Genomic DNA, 24,754 nt, shown 5'->3' with positions numbered 1-24,754 from the left:
CCCACATTAGCTAATTAAAAATAATAAGTACCAACAAATAACACAAACCATCAAATTAACAGATGATCTAGAACAACTAGTGCCTAATCTTGAAAAAGAAGCAGAGAATCTAGCTCCCTTGAATCCACGAAGGAAACATGCACAGTGGACATCAGAATGTGACAAATTCCATGAAGATAGACACCAAGCATGGTTAAAGTTTCAAACACATAAAACTGAAGAAAATGCCATCAACCTAAAAAATGAAAGAAAAAAATTCACTCAAAATATTAGAAGAATCAAGAGAGGATTTCATAAAGATATTATAAAGTCTATAGAAGGTAATTATCATAAAACCAACTCCAGGAACTACTACAAAATCTTTGGGAAACAACTACAACAATATGAGGCCCCTACACTAATACTGAAAGATGAAGATGGAAGAATGACACACAGTAACAAGGAAAATGCAGAAATCATGGCAAAAACATTTTACAAACTTCTGAATTGCGAGGAACCCAAAGAACCCTTACAAATCAACATAAATACCCCAATAAAAACCAAACCTAACAAACTAGACCCTCCAACTTTCCAAGAAGTAGAAGAAATTCTTAAAGAACAAAGAAATTATAAGGCATGTGGAGAAGATCAGGTTTTTGTTGAAATGTGGAAATATGCAAGTGACACAGTCAAGACCTCCTTACACATGGCTCTAACAAAAATTTGGGTAACAGAACAATTTCCCGAACATTGGACCATAGCTATCATCCATCCACTACACAAAAAGGGAGATAAGAGCAACCCAGACAACTACAGAGGCATCTCTCTCCTAGATTGCACATGTAAAATTCTATCCAAGATCCTATATGAAAGAATCAAGGAGCAATTAGAACAGGAGTTAGGGGAATATCAGGGAGGTTTCAGACCATGGAGAAGCTGTGCAGAGCAGATAATTAGTTTAAAATTGATTATGGCATACTACAAGAAACGGAACAAACCTCTGGCAATAACATTTGTAGATTTTAAGAAGGCATATGACTGTCTCCACAGACCTTCAGTATTAAAAATTTTAAGAAATCTAGGACTCCATCCAAAACTAATTAAAATAATACAACTCACTCTAACCAACACCAAATCAAAAGTGAAGTTTAGAGGAGAAATTTCGGAACCATTCCTCATAAAAACAGGCTTAAGACAAGGTGACTGCCTATCACCATTACTTTTCAACTGTGCACTGGAATACATAATGAGAGAATGGTACAAGGACAATCCAAAGAGGACAAGAATTGGAAGTGCAAAAGTTGATATTAGCTTAAACTGCTTGGGATTCGCTGATGATCTTGCTCTCCTAGCCAACACCGTTCAAGAAGACAGGCAACAAGTGAAATCACTACAAGAAATAGTAGAGAAAGTAGGCCTTAGAATGTCATTTGAAAAAACGGAGATTATGCTGATCCACCACTTGAAAACAAAATTACAATAGGAGAACAGGAAATCAAAATTGTTGATAAATTTAAATATTTAGGCGAAATAATAACATACAATCTAAATGAGAAGCCATCATGGCAAAATAGAATAAAAAACTGAACTATGCAAATTACATTCCCAAAAGTATATACAACAAAAAAACCTATCTATAGACGCAAAATTAAAACACTATAAAACAGTTACACAACCAGAAATAACATATGCAGCTGAAACTATCTTCAAAACAACTAACACAGCAGAAATTGACAGAATACTAAAAATAGAAAGAAGAATAATTAGGACATGTATAAATAAACAGTATAAAATAAATGGACATTGGAGAATAGCATCAAATGAAACAGTATATAAGAAAATAGAACCAGTAATGAGCACAATCAGGAAGAAACGCATCTCATTCTTTGGACATCTGATGAGAACTCCAGAAAACAGGATTAGTGAAAAAATAATACAAAAATTGTGGAATAGCAAGAGTGACTTTAAATGGATCACAGAAATTAAGGAAGATATAAAAGAACTTCAAATTACAGTAGATGACCTAAAAAACAAGACAGAGAAAACCAGAATACTGCAGGACCTGCAAACCAGACTACAAATGAAAATCAATAAAAGGAGTACAGGAAGAGTTGTCTCAGATAAAGAAAGAAAGAAAATATCTGAAAGAATGAAGAAATATTGGGCAGACAGAAGAGGAAAACACCTTTCATATAAGAATAGCCTCTAATAATTATATTACCTAAATATATTAAGTTAGTGTCGAACCAAATTGTATCCAAGTGTAACAACTTGTTTAGAACTTTGTATTTTTGACTACAGTGGTCCAATGAAGGCCATAAAATAAATAATAATAATAATAATAAAAACATGATCTCTGGAGCTGCAGTTATGGCACCTGAACGCTGTATAATCTCTGGAATATGATGAATAGTACAAGACATCGTAAATATGATGAGCCCAGCTACTTATTAACCTTGTTAGAGGGAAGGGTTGTTCATTTGTGTGCGTGGTAGGTTTATTTGGAACCAACATTAATGTTAAACAGCGTTTCAAGGCAACACATTAAGTTACACGAACACTATATTGTTACGAATAGACAATGTTTTTTGACACATTATAAATTATAGGATCATTTACGTTATTGTTTAAAAACATCTAGGCAGCGTCAATTGAAAGAAGGAAAGAGAAACGGGAGCCATTCCCACAAGGAGGCTGCGACATGCTGACGTGTAAACGGGGAGAAGTGGCCAGCATATCAATTGTTTTGTCGCAGAAGCGATGAAATTAGGCAAAATATAGTCGGTTGCACGTACGTATATAACCTGAGCTATAAAGATGAAGGGATAAAACAGTAAGAGAAGCTATAACGTCGTATTCTTTTCCTCTTTCACGTTTTAAGAAGAGATAGTACCGAAAGAAAGGCTGCCATCCATGGATAGAGAAGAGCTTTTCACTATTTTATGCTCGCTGGGAACACACTGATGGTACCATACGTTCAAAACAAAAATAAAGCAGTCATTTTAGTGTTTACACGATATATTCGACACTAATCTAGATGAGAAGAAAAAGTCAGAGGTTATTTCATTCTACAACAGCATAAAATCTGGTGGAGACAATGTTAACATGATGGCAAGGCAATATTCAATTAAACGGGCTACTAGGAGATGGCATAGTGCTATTTTTTGTGATATGATAGATACGGCAAGTATCAATGTCCATGTTCCTTACTGGAACATAGCCACCATGCATGAAAAAAAAACAGAGCAAGGAGGCAGTGTCTAATAGGCCTTGCTAAAGAAATGGCAACACTACAAAAAAGTGGAAGAATCAGAATGCACAGAAAAGAACTAAGGCCATAACAGGTAGAGTAAACTCTAGTGGTTTTCAACATGTGCTGAGATTCTGACAGGGAAGGGGATGGGGAGGAAGAGAACTAAATGTGTCTTGTGTTCACAGAAAACAAATTGAACATGTGATGGCTGTGGTGACTTTGTATGTAACAATCATTTGATGTGAAAATACTTTGTAACAAATGTCTTGGTCGTTCTGTGAAGTAGGATTGTGAGATAATGAAATGAACACTTGAGTGAAAAAACTTTGAATGTTTTATGTAAGATTTATTCTATAATTTTGTTTCATGATCTGTATAAGTGTGAGACAACATTCCACATAACAATTATCTTATAACTTTTTCATGATTTAATTAAGTGGAACACATAAGGAACTTTGTATATCAACTTCCTAATTAGTTTATAACAATAAACAATGGAAATATCAGTAAAATAACGAAAAAAATTTTAAAAATTAGAAAACAATAAATAGCTTCTGTATAAGAATATAACAGACATAAATTACTGGAGCTACACATGACGCCCATACAGAGTTTATGTGATTCTCGAAGAAACTGGGTACTGATGTTAAATAGGATGCTTGAAGTAGGAAAATTGAAGAATGATACTGAATTGGCTATAGAAAAATTACTCTCCTTATTTCCTCAGAGATCAAGTAAAATCACACACCACAACACTCAAATTAGAGATTATCAGAAATGTCATAGCAAAATCAGTTAAAACTACCTTAAATGTTCTCAAGTACTCCAATTCTGATTGTAATTTCAATAAAATTTTCAGCTCATAGCGGTCACGATATATAAAAACTAGTGATACGTTTTAATGTATTATTTTTACATCATTGCAGTGGTAAATGAATTGGCACCACACTGTACCACTCTATTGGAATTCTACATGTTTTGAATGTATTGCTTTCTAGCTCTGTATCATACTTATAATTACATACTGAATGTTGTGAAAGAATTTTCCATAACACAGCTAAACACACTCTTCCATATGCACATTCAAATAAATCTGATAAATATACAAGTAGAATATATGAGTGGTTTCTGTCATTATTTCCTGCATAGTGGTATTAATGTGAATCAGAATATGCAGTTGGTGTATGTGTTCATTACTCATATTAACTCAAATTGCTCATACTGGAGCCTTTTGGCAGCTCTTACAGCACATCAATGTCTATACATGACAAATATGTGCAAACTAAGTATTTCAGACCTCTCAGAATTGACACATTAGTATACACTGGTTACATATATGTATATCGTCACTATAGTAACAATAATAACAATTTAAAAATAATTACAGTATTATGACATAAATAACATCTATAAAGAGATCAGTGGTAATTATAAATACTCTAACAACTATAATTAAACATAGATTTACTTCTCTCTTTCAGTTTCATGGACATGAGACAGTAGAAGAATAGTTTTAGAGAATACAAGGCATGTGGGATGAAGTGGAAGAATCCTTGAGTGGAGCATGGAACTTGCCTTGAGTCTCAAGGCAGTTCAGAGGAACCATGAAATCTTTAACTCTCATACTGGCGTGTTTGTTTAAAGGTTTGCCTTCGACATAGCAAGTATGAACTTTATTCCTGGTGGAAAGGGAACCACATTTTTCCATTACCAAGAATTTATGAGTTTTTCTGACTCTTTGAAAAAAAATTTAGGGAATGAATGGCGTTCTCATGGATGGACAACAGAACATTACTACACAGGATTATGAGAAACGACTTCATTAATATTCTTTATTGTGTATTATAGCCTATTGCCTAGTATCTTACAACATTCCATAATATCTTCCTATAATTATATTTCTACATTCAGTTATTGAAGTTAAATTGTAATGAGTCTGCTGTTTAGAATGTACCAAAATATTGTTATTACTCGGACTCAAAATACTACCAATATACAAAATGTGTTTCAGGACCAGTGCTCACGTCGTTCAGAGTGTTCAAAGAAGTGTAAGCATTGTTTTAAAGGCAAGAGTTGACGTTTGTAAGACATATTGAAGGTGAACGACAAGCAAATTATGTAAGTAATCGGCGGAAGGCAAGTGAACAAATGTACAAAAGTACAGTACTGCTTGCCCAACTGGAACCTGTTGCAGGAATGAACAGTCGAATCTGTGAGGAACCTCCAGTGGCGTCAGCGACATCTGAAAGACAAAATGCGTTTATTAGGAACCTTACAGCATCGCTGTTACATTTCATAACAGTCTGTATTCCTCATTTTAGGCATACTGTTATGATCTATGAGGCACGCATACCAGAGGCTCGGGTGAAGTAAGGCAGGACACTGAGTGGAGCCGAGTAGTTGGTGAGCCAGATAGGGCCCTCTATGACTGGGTGTTTTGAGTTCGCCTCGTCCCTCCAGCTGCCCCTGGGCAGGTAGACGTCGCGGCTGACGGCGCCCTCCTGCAGCACCGGCGCCACCAACAGGTCCTCTCCAAGCAGGAACTCTGCACAGAAAACGGCACATGTCACAACCGTCTGCATAGTCCAGTCTCTTGGTAAGAGAAGAGCAGTACGAAAGTGCCAGACACGCAGTGGTATCACGATACAACATATTAGTTCCTTAGTATTTACCAGTCCAGTGTGTGAGGCTATGCAGTCCACTATGCTGAATTCCAGTTTTGGTACTGTGTTATTGGAATCGTCATTGTTTCCTTAATTTGAGGTTAACATCAAGCATTCCTATGCTCTGCCTGATTCACAATCTCTACATAAGTTACAGGGCATGGCATAAGTTCATATGCTGGATTTGCATGTGCTGACAAAGTTGGGGGTGATTCGGTTGCTCCTAGCGTAGAACCCGTAATTCTATATCCGACCTTCAAAAACCAAGCGCGAAATGTTCATATTCTCTCGTTCGAACGCGCATACAATTGGACCTACAGAAGAAAACTGAGAATGATTTTTATGTATGAAATTGAATGTAGTTAAATTGTACTGCGATTCGTTTTCGCTGGAAGCCCCGCTTTTCAAGTTATTCAGGAAAAAAGTACAAAAGTGACCTTCAAACGCACCACCAGTCCCACACTTACTTCTAGCTAGTCAGATTTCCTGTTACGTTGGCCGGCCGGAGTGGCCGAGCGGTTCTAGGCACTACAGTCTGTAACCGCGCGACCGCTACGGTCCCAGGTTCGAATCCTCCCTCGGATATGGATGCGTGTGATGTCCCTAGGTTAGTTAGGTTCAAGTAGTTCTAAGTTATAGGGGACTGATGACCTCAGAAGTTAAGTCCCATAGTGCTCAGAGCCATTTTAACCATTTTTTTGTTACGTTGCTCGTGGTACTTCCTCCTACCACTTTACAAAAATTTTCGACGACACGAACTATTCGCGATATTCGATCTTTTTTCACTCTATTGATTGGGCAGTTATATCATTACCTTAACATTATTAATTTAAAGGCCCTCTTGAAGGTGATGAAAGGAAAACTATTTTTGTAAACGTTACGCTAAAACATATTACGTTTTGCATTTCGATCGTAACTTTTACAAGCACTATAGATTCGTGGTCAGAAGGCCTGAAGAACACAACGATTTAATTGTTTCTTTTGTGCTGTTAAATCTCCCCAATAAAGATGGTGCCTTCCTGAATAAAGACCTAATACTGTACACCAAACTGATGTTGTACAAAGCTGTAGTCATTTCCACCCTGCTATATGGTTGCGAAACCTGGACGTTATATTGCTGTGATCTGAAGAAACTAAAACGCTTCAACCAACAGAAGCTAAGATATATCATGACTATGAAATGGGATGACTTCATACCCAACACGTCTGTTCTAGAGAAAGCAAAAATGTATAGCATGGGAGCTCTTATCATTGGGCATCAACTCAGATGGGTCGGACATGTCCAGCGCGCGGATGGAGAGTGACAGACTTCCACGCCAAATGCTGTACAGCGAAGTGAGAACAGGTAAAAGGCCACTAGGTGCGCCTCTCAAACGTTATAAGGATCATTACAAGAAAAATCAGAAAAATTTGAACATCGATCCGCGTAACTGGTCCACAATAGCAGAAGATCGAAGTCGCTGGCGCTCAGTTACCTCGAATGCTCTTCAAAACTTTGAGCTGGAACGTCGAAGAATGGAGAATGACAAACGCTAGAGACGTAAACTCCTCCAGGATGTGCCACGTCCTCCACCTTCCATCAGCTGTAATGTCTGTGGCCGCCTGTTCCACGCAAGGATTGAATTGCTAAGCCATCAACGACACTTCAACGCCTGAACCGTGACAAAGGAAATCTCAGGAGAGAAATGAAAACTCGGACACGAGTATCAGCCGACGACGACGATAAAGATGAACATGGAGTCTGTGATATCGTTGCACAGTCGATACCGCATAGTGTTCGGTCACCGTCGTAGACGCTGAAGTTGGCAGTACAAGTGCAGCGGCCATCCACCAGCGGTCGCTAATGCAACGCTCGCCTTCCAAACGCAAGCGGCGCCAGGCCCGCGACCCTTGTGCGACAGCACCCCCCAGGATGCGAGACACAGCCGCGTGTAGAGGCGTCGTCTGCAGTGGCAGACCATGTACTCTCCAGTTACTCTCCAGTTACCCTCCAGTCACTCTCCGGGGCCCAGCCAGGCCAGTCCACGACGACGCCAGCGGAGCCACTTAGCAGTACAGTGATGTACATCGCTATTCAGTGTTTACCTGATCTCAGACAGGGGATGTCAAATTGATTCCATATTTTTAGACTTCCAGAACGCTTTCGAAACCGTTTCTCACAAGCGTCTTCTAACCAAACTGCGTGCCTACGGAGTGCCGCCTCAGTTGTGCGACTGGATTCGTGATTTCCTGTCAGAAAGGTCACAGTTTGTAGTGATAGACGGAAAGTCATCGAGTAAAACAGACGTAATATCAGGTGTTCCCCAAGGAGGTGTTACAGGCCCTATATTGTTCCTGATCTATATTAACGACATAGGAGACAATCTGAGTAGCCGTCTTAGATTGTTTGCAGATGATTCTGTCGTTTACCGTCTTGTAAGGTCATCAGATGATCAAAACGACTTGCAAAATGATTTAGATAAGATATCTGTATGGTGCGGAAGTGGCAATTAACCCTGAATAAGGAAAAGTGTGAAGTTATTCACATGAGTACTAAAAGAAATGAGCTAAATTTCGATTACACACAAATCTGGAGGCTGTAAATTCAACTTAAATTCTTAGGGATTACAATTAAAAATAACCTAAACTGGAACGATCACATAGATAACATTGTGCGTAGAGCAAACCAAAGACTGCAATTCATTGACACAACACTTAAGAAGGTGCAACAGGTGTACTAAAGAGACTGCTTACACTACGGTTGTCCGCCCTATTCTGAAGTATTGCTGTGCGGTGTGGGATCCGCATCAGGTGGGACTGACGGATGACATCGAAAAAGTACAAAGAAGGGCAGCTCGTTTTGTATTATCGCGAAATAGGGGAGATAGTGTCACAGACATGATACGTGAATTGGAGTGGCAATCATTAAAACAAAGGCGTTTTTCGTTGCGACAGGATCTTCTCATGAAATTTCAATCACCAGTTTTCTCCTCCGATTTCGAAAACATTCTGTTGGCACCCACCTACATAGGGAGAAATGATCACCACGATAAAATAAGAGAGATCAGTATTCACACAGAAAAATTTAAGCACTTGTTTTTTCTCCCGCCCACCGTTAGAAAGTAGAACGGTAGAGAAACAGCTTGAAGGTGGTTCATTGAACCCTCTTCCAGGCACTTTGTTGTGAATATCAGAGTAATCACGTAGAAGTAGATGTAGATGTAGATACTTCGCTTCACAGCTAGGACAGGTAGCTTTATGAAACTTTAACTTCAGTCAGGGAAAACAGATTTATCGAATAGACACTTACAATTATGCATGTCAAGGATATCAACAGACAAAGGACTTTGTACTGCACCACATCCATATCATCAATGTGTAAGTTGACTATTCAGAACACAACTATTTTACAGTGATGTTTGTTTATTCGTTCGACGTTTCTTTTATGCAACAGTTCCTGTGAGCTTCCCTGAAGAGAACTGTTTATTGTACACGTGTCTACCACTCAGTCACATGAATGGTGCAGGCTTTGGCAGTTGACCCTGAACGTAAATAAATGTAACATACACTGGAAAAGAAACCATCTACTGCCTAGTTACACTACTGATGACAAATTTCTGGAAACAGTGCCTATAGTATCTAGGACTAAGTAGCCACAGGGACCTTAAGTCCAATGAGCACATAAAATAAATAGTAGGGAAAACAGACGCCAGACTGAGATTCATAGGATGAATCTTAAGGAAATGTTACTCATCTACTAAGGAAGAGGCTTATAAGGCGCTTGTTCCACCGATTCTTGAAGATTCTAGACCAGTGCGGGACCCTTACCGGGTATGACTGATGGACGAGATAGAGACGTTCCAACGAAGAGCAGCGCATTTCGTCACGGGATCTTTTAGTCGGCGCGAGAGCGTTATAGAGACGCTCAAAAACTCGAGTGGCAGACGTTACCAAAGAGGCGTTGTGCATCACGGAGAGGTTTACTGTTGAAATTTCGAGAGAGTACTTTCCAGAAAGAGTCGTGAAACGTTTTGCTTCCTCCAGCATACGACTCGCAAAATGACTACAACGAGAAAATTTGAGAAATTAGAACTAACACAGAGGCATTCCGTCAATCATTCGTGCCACTCGGCATTCGCGAGTGGAACATGGTAGGGTATCCTGAGCCGAAGATTGTAATATGACTTGCAGAGTATGATGTAGATATAGATTCGAGGAACATCATACTGTCAAATTAACAGCTATAGAAACATGACTGCACTACTGAGTACTGCGTGTACAATAAGTAAATAGTATTTGATTTAGTGTCAGTACCATTACTACGAAAAAGGAGCAAATGCTATGTGGTGTTATGAAGTAGTATTTTCTAAGGCGAAAACTTATTTTGCGGCTAATGGATACTGATGAGTCATCACCCACATGTGATATAATCAGAAACAATAAAAAGCGATCATAAGTATCACCCATGGGTGTGTGAAAACACCAAAACTATTACGTATGTGCTGTAAGTTGCATCAATATCTGGAGACTTGTTGCTGGTGATTAAGATCATCGGACTTTCTTACTTCAGTTTACAAGCTTGTATGGTTGGTAAGCAACCACCAAAGTATAGAGATAAAAAGTGTAATCAAGAGAAAATGTCATTGCGATGGCATGTGGACAAATAAGTAAGACTTTGTAACCCAGCTTTGGTTACCAACACTGTATCTGTCAGAACGAGCAAGAAATTCCGTACCTGTCTGGAAGGGAACGAAATTACACTGAAGCAGCCAGCTCAGAACTTAAATTAATAAGGAAAGATTTAATAAAACAAAAATGTAATAATATTTGAAAATATTCCCATTTGAAACGCTACCACACACATTTCAAAAGCCATTGCGACTATACTATACTTCTATTGCATGTTGTTTTTTGTCTTCATTCTAATGTGATGGGTAAACGTAAGACATCACAAGAAGTCATAAGAAATATCCGAGGTGAGAAACTGTAACAGTAGGATGAACACACACACACACTTACACACACACACACACACACACACACACACACACAGTGTCAGAGAGGGAAGCCTCGCTCTCCGTACCTGAGTTTATGCCGAGGGCCGTGTCGTCGGTGGGGTCGACCCACCAGATTGGAGGGTTGACGGGGCTGCCATCCTCTGCCGCCTTCCTCATCAGCTCCACGATGCGCGGGGCGTACTGGGCGTGCAGCGCCACCAGCTGACGGCTAAGCTCCACCGTCTGCAACAGCGCCGACACTCCCAGAACTTTCTGGCCAATTCACCCACACCCCACAGAGTACAAGAGAGTGCAGTTATCAGAGAAAAAAGAGTGGGTAACAGGAACAATGGACCCTGTTGCGATTAACCCTTCTGAATACTATAATTCTTTCACTACACGTAGTGGAACATGCCTACAATCTATTTACAATAAACTTATCAGGTACAATGCTATCTCTATCTGAAGTACTTGTTAGACTATAATTCATTCTTTCTTCTTAAATAACATAACATTTTGATGAGGACAAGAGGTCACTCTTAAAGACGTTATACACTGAGGTAACGAAAGTCAAGCGATACCTCGCAATATCGTGTCGGACCTCCTTTTGCCCAGCGTACTGCACCGACTCTACGTGGCATAGACTCAAAAAGTCGTTCGAGGTTTCTTGCACACATATTGAGCAATATTGTCTCTATACCTGTCCATAATTCCGGAAGCTTTACTGATGCGATAAGAATTGACCTCTGTTTATGTGCCATAAATGTGGGATGGGATTCATTTCGGGCGATCTGGGTCGCCAAATCATGAGCTCCAACTGTCCAGAATGTTCTTCACACTGGTCGCGAAAAATTGTGGCCCGGTGATGTGGCGCGCTGTCATCCATAAAAATTTCATCGTTGTTTGGGAACAAGAACTGCGTGAATGGCTGCAAATGGTCTCCAGGTAGCCGAACATAACAATTTCAAGTCAATGATCGGTTCAGTTGGACTAGAGGACCAAGTCCCTTCCATGTAGAGACAGCCAATACCGTTACGGAGCCTCCACCAGCCTGCACAGTGCTTTGTAGATAACTTGGGTCCATGGATTCGTGGGGTCTGTCCTTGCCGACTGAACTCTGTCCAGGCCGATATCATGCTGCCAGCTAAGCCACCCTCTTCGGTCGTCTGCCCCTATAGCCCATTAACGCCAAATTTCACCGCATTGTTCCAAAAGAATGGTTCGGCGTACGTCCCACATTGATTTCTGCCGTTGTTTGACCCAGTGTTGCGTGTCTGTTGGCTTGCTCGTTACGTAAAGCCCCCTGCTCATGGCCTTTAGGAGAAGGCCGTCGGCCACTGCTTTGTCCATGGTGAGAGGTAATGCCTTAGGCTTAGTATTCTTGGCATACTTTGGCAACTGTGGATCTCGGAATATTGAATTCCCTATCGATTTCCGAAATGGGAAGTCCCACGCCTCTAGTTCCAACAACCATTCCGCTTCAAAGTCTGTTTATTTTCGCCGCACTGCCACAGTCACGTCGAAAACATTTTCACATGAATGACCTAAGTACAAACAACGGCTCCGCCAATGCAATGGCCATTTAAACCTTGTGTACGAGATACTGTATATGTGCTAACCTATGACTTCCGTCACCTCTCTTCGTGCATTCTCTTCGTGAAATATTGCGTCGTCCTCTGGGAAGGTAACTTTACGATCAACACAGTCTTCGAGTTTGTATTCGTACTCTAATCACCATAGATAGAGTGTTGTAGTGTGGCTTACGGCAGACATACACTGATAAGTCAAAACATTATGACCACTGCCCATCGCGGCGTCCTGTTCTGCCTGGTGGTATTGCAGGCACGTGACGCGCTAACAAAAGTATATAAGCGGTGCAGAGGCGGACAGGTGAAGATGTGAGCTGCAAATGGGGAATAAGCGACTTTGTCAAAGGGATGATTATCATTACGCAGAGCCCGTGAACGAGTACCTTGAAAGCTGCTCGAATGTTCACTTCACAGAATGTTCGGATTAGGAGGCTTGTCTGCTCTGTAAAGTAAGATAGATGGTAATCGATAGCATCTCTGCCGAAACAGCACAATGTTGGTGCATGCACAATTATTTCAGAGTACACCGTTCATCGTACATTGTTGAACATGGAGCTCCGCAACAGACTACCCCTTCGGGTTCACATGTTGACACAACGACATCGTCAACTACGATTGTAGTGGGCACGGGAAGATCAGGATTCGATTATCTATCAGTGGCAACATGCCGGCTCTTCGGGTGAATCACAGGTCAATGGTCATCTCCACAAAAGACGTCATCGAGGTGAACGGCGGCTCGAAACGTGCAGCGCGCCACAGATACAGACTGGTGGGAACCGTATTTTGCCATGGGAAACATTTTTCTACACTTACATGGGACGTGTGGTAATAACCGAAAGCACGGTGAAGCTGCAAACCACCTGGATCCCTTACTTGATGTCTTCCCCGACGGCGATGTCGTTTTTCAGCAGTATAAGTATACATGTCTACCCGCCAAGTTAGCCGAGCGCGCTAACGCGCTTCATCCTGGACTCGGCTATGCGCGCCAGCCCCGGATCGAATCTGCCCGGAGAATTAACGACGAGGGCCGGTGTGTCGGCCAGCCTGGATGTGGTTTTTAGGTGGCTTTCCACATCCCCCTAGGTGAATGCCGGGTTGGTCTCCACGTCCCGCCTCAGTTACAAGGTTCGCAGACATCTGAACACTTTTGCACTCTTCCACGGCTTACACTAGTCGCAGATAATTGGGGTACACCAATTCCTTCCCGGGGGATAAGGGGTGGCGGCAGGAAGGGTATCCGTCCACCTCTTCAACTAACATTGCCACATCCGATTAACCACGCCGACCCTGCGTATCCGCGGGATATACGGCACAAGCAAAAGAAAGAAAAAGAATTGTACATGTCTCGGAGCCAGAGACGTGCTGAAGTGAGCTGAGGAACATTAGGGCGAACTCACGTTGACGTCTCAGTGACAGTATTCGCCTGGTGTAAATCCTATGGAATCTATCTGAGTGGCTTAGTCGCACCACCGCGTACGCAGATCAGCGGCCCGTTGTTTATGTGAATTACATGTCCTTGCGTGGACATCTAATGCCACTTCATCCAGTAATCTACCAACAAACTGTCGGATCTGTGACACGCAGAATCAGTGATGTATTTCGTTCTAAAGATGGGCAAAAAGCTATTAAGCAGGTGGTTATAATGTTTTGACTCATCAACGCACATTGTGACTTTCAGTATCATTCGCAGGGTGTTTTTTCTCTCATGTTATCTGCTGACGGCCATGACAACCGAGAAGCGAATAAATTGAATTTAATGGAGAACGAGTTTACCTTCCAGACTTCAGTGCCATAATTTAGATCCTCTAGGGGACAAGAAGATTTTCTGAAATGATGTGAACGAATAAGGTAGCCCCATGGCATGACACCACACTCGTATTCGAGAGGAGAGCGCTTAAAACCTGGATTCCACCATTCGCGATATCACTAGTTTCTTCCCTTGAAACTGACTTGGGCGACTTTCATCCGCATTCTTCCTCAATCTTTTTGCACTCATTGCCGTTACGGTTATTCTGGTAGATAATTCGTTGAACCCTAAACTTCTTCCTTTTTATATGCTGTAGTAAGCATGGAGGTAGTCATGGTCGCTCTGTTTCGGACAATATTACTCAGTTGGGTTCGCTCACCTACTGGGGTTAACATTCCAGTTGTGGCAGAAATTTACCTCTGCGCTGCTCCTATATTATATAAGCCTGGATTGTAGGCAACTATCTGAAAAGATACAACTACAGCACCAGATCAACGCGTTTACACAACCGATATATATCATAATCACCCACTCAACTCCCAAAACGATATTTAGTGGTACGCGAACACTTAACACGTACTTCCAACGTGAAATAAGGACAGAACAAGCAAATTAGATAACATAAATTCTTTATTGTAATTCTGTGACAGCTGCGATTTATTTTGCTGCAAAGTAGATTCCAACTACCAAGTTCATTTTCAAGAGATCCCTATTGAAGCTAAAATACAAAACATTTATGAGAACACATAAAAAATTTGAACAGAATAACACAGTTACTGAAAATTTCCGTAGTTGTTCACTCAACTGTGAATACCTGGAGTAATAGTGAGTGGTTGGGTTACAACAAATTCAGATATAGATAATATACACATAACACAATGTCACATGGAACCTCGGATCAGGTTCACGGTATAGATGTATTCATGACGTGCAGTTAAACAAGACAAAGAACTAGCGCTGGAGACATTTCCAGAGGAGAGCAGCTGGTGTCGCCAGTGTGTCGCCTTATGTATCCGTGCACGCTCCTGCAGCCAACGGAGACTTGCGTCTCATATCCAAACTCTTCATGTATGTGCTACATTTGCATAAATCAATCTACCGTAACACAGTTCGAATTACATAATTTACAGCGCCATGTACTTATCACTAACAGTTATTTTGTTCAATCACGAAACCTCATTGAAAAACACGGACTTCAGCGTTAACATCCTTACATAGGAATAATACAAATAACAAAAGTTTGACATGCATATCACTCCTGTGTGATGTCCTATGTAAAAAATACATGAACAGTTTGGATCTGATGTGCAACTCCCCGTTGGTTGTTGGTGGGCCCACGTACACTAAACGAGACATCAGCTATTTTCCTTAGGAACTTTCTCCAGCGATAGTCCGTAGTTTAGTTTAACTGCACTTCATGAATACATCTACATAGTGGAATTGGTCTGACATTCCATGTGACAATGTATTATGTGTACATTACCCATGTGCGAACTGATTGTCGCCTAACCAAGCAATATTAGTGCCGGTATGCTACAGTTCAGTGAACACCGACTGAAATTTTAAGAAACGTATTTTTATGATTCCTAATTTTGTTTTTACGTGTTCTTACAAATGTTTTGTGTTTTACTTTTAGTAGGCCTCGCTTGAAAATGTGTTTGGTAGTTCGAAACTAGTGGCGGAGTTAAAATAAGGCATTAATGCAAAAAGTTTAATTATGCGATGCTTCAGGAACACTGATTCCTGTTGCTCCAGAAACGGAAATACGTTTAGTCAGTCTTTGTTTTCCTATTTTTGTCTGTGCCCAATGTAAGCCCATGGCGTCAACATGACGTACCATTTTCATTAATATTCACAAACTGTAAATACACTCCCCAAACTCTCATCTACATCTACATCTACATCTATACTCCGCAAGCCACCTGATGGTGTGTAGCGGAGGGTACCTTGAGTACCTCTATTGGTTCTCCCTTCTATTCCAGTCTCGTATTGTTCGTGGAAAGAAAGATTGTCGGTATGCCTCTGTGTGGTCGCTAATCTCTCTGATTTTATTCTCATGGTATCTTCGCGAGATATACGTAGGAGGGAGCTTGACTCCTCGGTGAAGGTATGTTCTCGGAATATCAACAAAAGCTCGTACCGAGCTACTGAGCGTCTCTCCTGCAGAGTCTTTCACTGGAGTTTATCTGTCATCTCCGTAACGCTTTCGCGATTACTAAATGGACCTGTAACGAAGCGCGCTGTTCTCCGTTGGATCTTCTCTGTCTCTTCTATCAACCCTATCTAGTACGGATCCAACACTGGTGAGCAATATTCAAGCAGTGGGCGAACTAGCTTACTGTAACCTACTTCCTTTGTTTTCGGATTGCATTTCCTTAGGATTCTTCTAATGTATCTCATTCTGGCATCTGCTTTACAGACGACGAACTTTATATGGTCATTCCATTTGAAATCACTCCTAATGCCTACTCCCAGATAATTTATGGAATTAACTGCTTCTAGTTGCTGATTTGCTACATTTTAGCTAAATGATAAGGGATATTTCTTTCTATGTATTCCAGCACATTACACTTGTCTACATTGAGATTCAATTGCCATTCCCTGCACCATGCGTCAATTCGTTGCAGATCCTCCTGCATTTCAGTACAATCTTCCTATTGTTACAACCTCTCGATATACTACAGCATCATCCGCAATAAGCCTCAGTGAACTTCCGATGTTATCGACAAGGTCATTTACTTATATTGTGAATAGCAACGGTCCAACGACACTCCCCTGCGGCACACCTGAAATCACTCTTACTTCGGAAGACTTCTCTCCATTGAGAATGACATGCTGCGTTCTGCTATCTAGTAACTCTTCAATCCAATCACACAATTGGTCTCATACTCCATATGCTCTTACTTTGTTCATTAAACGACTGTGGGGAACTGTATCGAACGCCTTGAGGAAGTCAAGAAACACGGCATCTACCTAGGAACCCCTGTCTATGGCCCTCTGAGTCTCGTGGACGAATAGCGTGAGCTGGGTTTCACACGATCGTATTTTTCGAAACCCATGCTGATTCCTACAGAGTAGATTTCTAGTCTCCAGAAAAGTCATTATTCTCGAACATAATACGCGTCCCAAAATTCTACAACTGATCGACGTTAGAGATATAGGTCTATAGTTCTGCACATCTGTTCGACGTCCCATCTTGAAAGCTGGGATGACCTGTGCCCTTTTCCAATCTTTAGGAACGCTACGCTCTTTTAGAGACCTACGGTACACCGCCGCAAGAAGGGGGGGCAAGTTCCTTTGCGTACTCTGTGTACTCAGGACTATGGATGTTGAAAGTAATATAGAACGATCTTCGTGAACTCTAACTGACAAAGGGAGGACGATGATGAGTCCACAGAGAGTTACGTACCTCGTCGTCAAAGTCCCAGGGCACGTAGGAGAACTGAATGGCCGGCATGAAGACGGTGGCCTGCAGCCAGCGTATGAAGAGCTCCTTGGTGGGCGCCTCGCTGCCGTAGCCGTTGCCGCCCACCATGTCTGGCAGGACGAAGGGGTAGCCCACCATGTTCATCTGCAGCAGCGTCGTCACCAGCGAAGCCAGGCCGTTGTCGAAGCCCCACCTGCTGTCCTTGTCGAGCATGCGGACGTAGTAGGGGAACTGCTGGCTGTGTTGGCCGACGCGAACCTCTATCATCGACCCGAACTGGGCGGCGTTCTTCACGTAGTCCACGGAGTACTGCACGGGGTTCGTCTCCGTGGGCCTCAGTACGGGAAGCTCTGGGAGCCAGCTGGTCTCGCCGGCGTCGAACTTGAACGAGTCGATTCCCGTCTCAGTCTTGATTTTCTGAAAGGGATTTGTGAACAGATAAATATTTAGATTTACGTGTCACCAACTTAGTGATATGTTGTGTAAGTTGCAGACGGCTGTGTAATAAACCGCCATGAACTGCGTGGGAGTTAGCAGGGTCGGTGTATTAATTTATCACTATGAGATTTATTTCACCTGACTACCATTATGACTAAACCGAATGCTGTAATGTGATATAACCTGAGCTGCATACTATTATTAATGTATCAGAGCCAGTGGTTAGTCACTTGAGAGGCCTGGCGCCACTTGGATTGTATTAAATCGGTCGCGCAGCGGCCCAACGTCAACTGACGTTTATTACGTGTCATAAGTACCTCAGACCACGACCTTTATATTTCTCGAAGATGTTTGGCTCTCAAAGATAGTCCAGCTCTCCTGCTCTCAATGCTACTCACTGTAAGCAATCCTGGGAAGCAACAAGTCAAACAAGTAATATTATAATGAAAAAGGGTGTTGCAGAAAACAGGAACATGGACCTACCGTGATAAATAAAACGTGATTCAGAGGCGCAGTGTCCTCCAATAAAGCATATGTCACAACTACAAGGTATTGTTATTACAGTAGTGTTTGGCACCTGTAGTTTCGGGTTCCGCTGGATAGGTCAGGAGTCCACTACACGCAACAAGCGGCTACACGGGTAGCAGGGGTTGTGTGGCGTGGGCTGGGCGGTTTTTTAGGTTAGATGGCCTTGGGCAAGTACAGGAAGGGCAACAGCCTCAACGGGTGCGGGGCAAAGTCAGGACATGCGGGGACCAAGCAGCAATCGGTATTGTAATTGTCAACTGTCGAAGCTGCGTTGGTAAAGTACCGGAACTTCAAGCGCTGATAGAAAGCACCGAAGCTGAAATCGTTATAGGTACAGAAAGCTGGCTTAAGCCAGAGATAAATTCTGCCGAAATTTTTACAAAGGTACAGACGGTGTTTAGAAAGGATCGATTGCATGTAACCGGTGGTGGAGTGTTCATCGCTGTTAGTAGTAGTTTATCCTGTAGTGAAGTAGAAGTGGATAGTTCCTGTGAATTATTATGGGTGGAGGTTACACTAAACAACCGAACTAGGTTAATAATTGGCTCCTTTTACCGACCTCCCGACTCAGCAGCATTAGTGGCAGAACAACTGAGAGAAAATTTGGAATACATTTCACATAAATTTTCTCAGCATGTTATAGTCTTAGGTGGAGATTTCAATTTACCAGATATAGACTGGGACACTCAGATGTTTAGGACGGGTGGTAGGGACAAAGCATCGAGTGACATTATACTGAGTGCACTATCCGAAAATTACCTCGAGCAATTAAACAGAGAACCGACTCGTGGAGATAACATATTGGACCTACTGATAACAAACAGACCCGAACTTTTCGAATCTGTAGGTACAGAACAGGGAATCAGTGATCATAAGGCCGTTGCAGCATCCCTGAATATGGAAGTTAATAGGAATATAAAAAAAGGGAGGAAGGTTTATCTGTTTAGCAAGAGTAATAGAAGGCAGATTTCAGACTACCTAACAGATCAAAACGAAAATTTCTGTTCCGACACTGACAATGTTGAGTGTTTATGGAAAAAGTTCAAGACAATCTTAAAATGCGTTTTAGACAGGTACGTGCCGAGCAAAACTGTGAGGGACGGGAAAAACCCACCGTTGTACAACAACAAAGTTAGGAAACTACTGCGAAAGCAAAGAGAGCTCCACTCCAAGTTTAAACGCAGCCAAAACCTCTCAGACAAACAGAAGCTAAACGATGTCAAAGTTAGCGTAAGGAGGGCTATGCGTGAAGCGTTCATTGAATTCGAAAGTAAAATTCTATGTACCGACTTGACAGAAAATCCTAGGAAGTTCTGGTCTTACGTTAAATCAGTAAGTGGCTCGAAACAGCATATCCAGACACTACGGGATGATGATGGCATTGAAACAGAGGATGACACGCGTAAAGCTGAAATACTAAACACCTTTTTCCAAAGCTGTTTCACAGAGGAAGACCGCACTGCAGTTCCTTCTCTAAATCCTCGCACAAACGAAAAAATGGCTGACATCGAAATAAGTGTCCAAGGAATAGAAAAGCAACTGCAATCACTCAATAGAGGAAAGTCCACTGGACCTGACGGGATACCAATTCGATTCTACACAGAGTACGCGAAAGAACTTGCCCCCCTTCTAACAGCCGTGTACCGCAAGTCTCTAGAGGAACGGAGGGTTCCAAATGATTGGAAAAGAGCATAGATAGTCCCAGTCTTCAAGAAGGGTCGTCGAGCAGATGCGCAAAACTATAGACCTATATCTCTTACGTCGATCTCTTGTAGAATTTTAGAACATGTTTTTTGCTCGCGTATCATGTCATTTCTGGAAACCCAGAATCTACTATGTAGCAATCAACATGGATTCCGGAAACAGCGATCGTGTGAGACCCAACTCGCCTTATTTGTTCATGAGACCCAGAAAATATTAGATACAGGCTCCCAGGTAGATGCTATTTTTCTTGACTTCCGGAAGGCGTTCGATACAGTTCCGCACTGTCGCCTGATAAACAAAGTAAGAGCCTACGGAATATCAGACCAGCTGTGTGGCTGGATTGAAGAGTTTTTAGCAAACAGAACACAGCATGTTGTTATCAATGGAGAGACGTCTACAGACGTTAAAGTAACCTCTGGCGTGCCACAGGGGAGTGTTATGGGACCATTGCTTTTCACAATATATATAAATGACTTAGTAGATAGTGTCGGAAGTTCCATGCGGCTTTTCGCGGATGATGCTGTAGTATACAGAGAAGTTGCTGCATTAGAAAATTGTAGCGAAATACAGGAACATCTGCAGCGGATAGGCACTTGGTGCAGGGAGTGGCAACTGACCCTTAGCATAGACAAATGTAATGTATTGCGAATACATAGAAAGAAGGATCCTTTATTGTATGATTATATGATAGCGGAACAAACACTGGTAGCAGTTACTTCTGTAAAATATCTGGGAGTATGCGTACGGAACGATTTGAAGTGGAATGATCATATAAAATTAATTGTTGGTAAGGCGGGTACCAGGTTGAGATTCATTGGGAGAGTGCTTAGAAAATGTAGTCCATCAACAAAGGAGATGGCTTACAAAACACTCGTGCGACCTATACTTGAGTATTGCTCATCAGTGTGGGATCCGTACCAGGTCGGGTTGACGGAGGAGATAGAGAAGATCCAAAGAAGAGCGGCGCGTTTCGTCACTGGGTTGTTTGGTAACCGTGATAGCGTTACGGAGATGTTTAATAAACTCAAGTGGCAGACTCTGCAAGAGAGGCGCTCTGCATCGCGGTGTAGCTTGCTCGCCAGGTTTCGAGAGGGTGCGTTTCTGGATGAGGTATCGAATATATTACTTCCCCCTACTTATACTTCCCGAGGAGATCACGAATGTAAAATTAGAGAGATTAGAGCGCGCACGGAGGCTTTCAGACAGTCGTTCTTCCCGCGAACCATACGCGATTGGAACAGGAAAGGGAGGTAATGACAGTGGCACGTAAAGTGCCCTCTGCCACACACCGTTGGGTGGCTTGCGGAGTATCAATGTAGATGTAGATGTAGATGTAGTTAATCCGAGAGCATACATGTGACATAGCATGAGGCTAACGTCTTCCCACACACGACATATGGTGACACATCAGTCATGTATCTTTTGTATGTCCATCCTTTTCGCAGGACGTCTCTGGGATGACGGCCGTTTACTATCGTGACAAAAAATAAAAACACCTACAGCCGTCCTTATGGTTTAATTTTGTTTTGTCGCTACCAGTTTTGACGCTTCATTGCGTCATCTTCAGGCTGTTTTGATGCGGTACAGGTTGATACAATCTCCATGCATAACCCAAAAGTTGCCAGCATTAGTGGATTTTTAGATAATGTGTCAGCTCTCCAACCATCAACTGTCTCTCATTTATGTTCATAAATTATCATCACGATGAATTAGACTGTATCCTTCAGAACAATGCAATATACGCTGGCCCCTTCTAGAACAATCTGTCTTCTCCTTACATACATAGAATTTAGATACTGGTTTCACTCAGAGTTAAACAATTAATTTCGCACTGCCACGCGAGATTTCTGACGATGCAACTACAACAAACACTCGCTCTCCTGAACATTATCACATTACACGACGAATTTAGATTTTTTTAACTGCAATCGAATATACGCCCATCTTGCGTACAGTAAAACCTTGAAGACTTGCAGGAAATTCACAGCAACACCGAGCCATGCAAGAAATCAGTTACCCAAGATGATAAGACTACATCTTGACTGCGATACGTGGTTCTACGGTTGTTCTAAAGTTCATCACAGTCCCAGTGAGGCTTCGTATCACACAATCAAACTCACAGCCTCACGTATGCTTTTGCTGGCGTATTAAGTTGCGGAATAACCTGTCGCTACTCAGCTTCTGTTCCAGACACTCTGAGCAGTGCCTGGAAAACTATTTGTACTGTAAAAGTACTTACTGACGGAATAAAGTTAGCATCTCATCGGGGCAGTCAGATACGGGTCTGTCCATCATGAAGGACCCAGAGCGAGTCTCGAGAGCGGAAATGTCAACGCCAAAAGCGCTCCTCTCCACTTTATCCTTACCTCCGCGTCGATAAGTAACCACGTCGTTACTAATTTTATAAAGCAATGAAAGAGGAAGTTTTCAAAAGCCCTGTCCTCAATTATGTCCTTCAGACTACATTTAAAACACATTTTTCTTAACCTGAAGGGTTAAGAACAAGTGGGACTATTCTCTTGGCACCAAAATCTCGCAATATCGCCATCGAAGTTCCACAGGGTGGAGGGCAACTGAATGTTTAGTTGCAGCTTTCTGAGGCCACAGTAACTAACTCGAATTTTTTATCCAGTTTGGTTAGAGAACACTACCAGCTGTTTTTGTAAGCAGCTCCTTCGAGTGTAGGTGAATCTAGAGCGAGACGATTTTAAGTGGAATGACCGTATAAAACAAATACTAGGAAAAGCAGACGTCAGAGTGAGATTCGTAGGAAAAATCTTAATGAAATTTAGCTCTCTCACAAAGGAGGTGGTTTACAAGGAGCTTTTTCTTGAATATTTTTCATCAATCTGGGACCCTTACCAGGTAGGACATATATTGCGAAGGTTTTACATTCCTTGCCATGAATCTGAAGAAATATACAGCAGTCCCCAAGATGAATTCGCAAATTCATGTGTATTCCTCCTGTGAACTATAACTACTATAAGAAGCCAGTGATTGCACGTGAGGGACACAACGATCAAACATTAGAGAACTGTAATATCTTTCATTGTGATGACTGACCACATTGGATGTTAAAGTGAAATAAGTAGTGAACTTTGTCGACTAATTTTTTACAAAATATAAATGGTAAGTTCTTCTGTATACTGTGTTGTGTTTTGATGAAATTTGTTCATCACATAAAATTATAATTACCATAGTAATGTTAAGGTGAACAGAAATTTGAGTTATAATTAAAGGTGGCTTTTCAATCTGCATTTAACTTTAACTGTAGTTTTCTGAGTTTCCGCCTGCACTGGAGTTACTCGGTTTGGCCTCTTAATGGCACGGTTGTCGAAGGGAGGACGAATGCTACACAGCTCACGGTTGAAATGGTAAAACCCTATTGTCATACCCTTCAGCCCTCGGATCCAAATGGCATGTCGCACCAGGTTGTTGCAAGACCCACACTGCAGTTCATATTACAAATACCTCGAGAAACGTACGTATTACTGACTGTTCTGCCCAGTCCTCTGATTTGTCACAGATAGAGCGAGTCTGGCATGCGATGTATACTTTCATGCCAGACTAAAGCCACGAATTTTCGTTAAATGAAGCAGTATGTGTTGCAGAGAGGACAACAAATTCCTCAAGATGACATGTGGAGGTTGCTTGTGTATTTCTCACTGTGGGGGCTACACGCGATGCTGATGCTGATGTTGATGATAGCACCAGTTCCAAATAGGATGGAAGTTTAATAAAGTTATTTCCATTATGTAATGAAGATCTCTATTCATTAAATATCGCACTGGTGCTTTAAGATTTGACGTTTTCAGAGATCATCCATCGCTTGGAGAATAGGTACTTTGGATCTCTCATTGAATCCAATGCAATAACCACACTTCGGCCAGGTGCACTGTCCTAATGTACTGAGTTTTATTTTATAAATTCAGGCCTATTCTGCATATCTCTGTTCCAAATTGTCTAGACATCTTGTGTGGTATTCATGAAGTACTGTTTTGCTCGATGAGAGGATATCAGTTCAAATAATAATATTTATGTCCGATGAAATTAGATTCACCATTTGTTATGCAGAACCACAAATTCACCCGATCCCCCCTCCCCCCCTCCCAACACAGACACTGATATTACTGGTGTTTCATTTCTTAGATTAAGTTACTGATTCAATGTGCATGCGGAGCAGTTACTTGATTCGCAAAAATCACGAGCTTTTTTTAATGATCCAGATTGTTAATGAAATTCGTCTGGGTATGTGACCTGACAGAAGGACGTAGCCACGATTATGTCAAAAAGGGGGGATCCAACTGGTTAAAGAGGATCTTACAGCGGCTCAAGTTTCTCATTTATTCTCAAAACATATATTTTTTTTACTTTGATCTATGTAATGCGGTCTGTAAAATTCAGCAAGAAAAGATTTTTTTGGAAAACTATAACATATACTCTCAACAGT

At 41.7% G+C, this 24,754-nt stretch overlaps 1 protein-coding gene across 1 annotated transcript in view; it reads right to left on the bottom strand.

The window, feature by feature from the left end:
• Positions 1–5,015: 5,015 nt before the first annotated feature.
• LOC124622441 (myogenesis-regulating glycosidase-like) overlaps positions 5,016–24,754 on the bottom strand; it is a 37,698-nt gene continuing 17,959 nt past the window's right edge. Inside the window, exons 4-7 of the mRNA XM_047148139.1 lie at positions 17,617–18,051; positions 10,958–11,114; positions 5,586–5,777; positions 5,016–5,474 (exon numbers count right to left, since the gene is read on the bottom strand). Of these exons, the coding sequence (XP_047004095.1) occupies positions 5,347–5,474; positions 5,586–5,777; positions 10,958–11,114; positions 17,617–18,051 (912 nt within the window). The 3' untranslated portion in view covers positions 5,016–5,346. The remainder of the gene's footprint in view (positions 5,475–5,585; positions 5,778–10,957; positions 11,115–17,616; positions 18,052–24,754) is intronic.

This window comes from Schistocerca americana, chromosome 7 (assembly GCF_021461395.2).
Source record: "Schistocerca americana isolate TAMUIC-IGC-003095 chromosome 7, iqSchAmer2.1, whole genome shotgun sequence".
NCBI lineage: Eukaryota > Metazoa > Arthropoda > Insecta > Orthoptera > Acrididae > Schistocerca > Schistocerca americana.
This window is presented reverse-complemented; position numbering and strand designations above follow the sequence as displayed.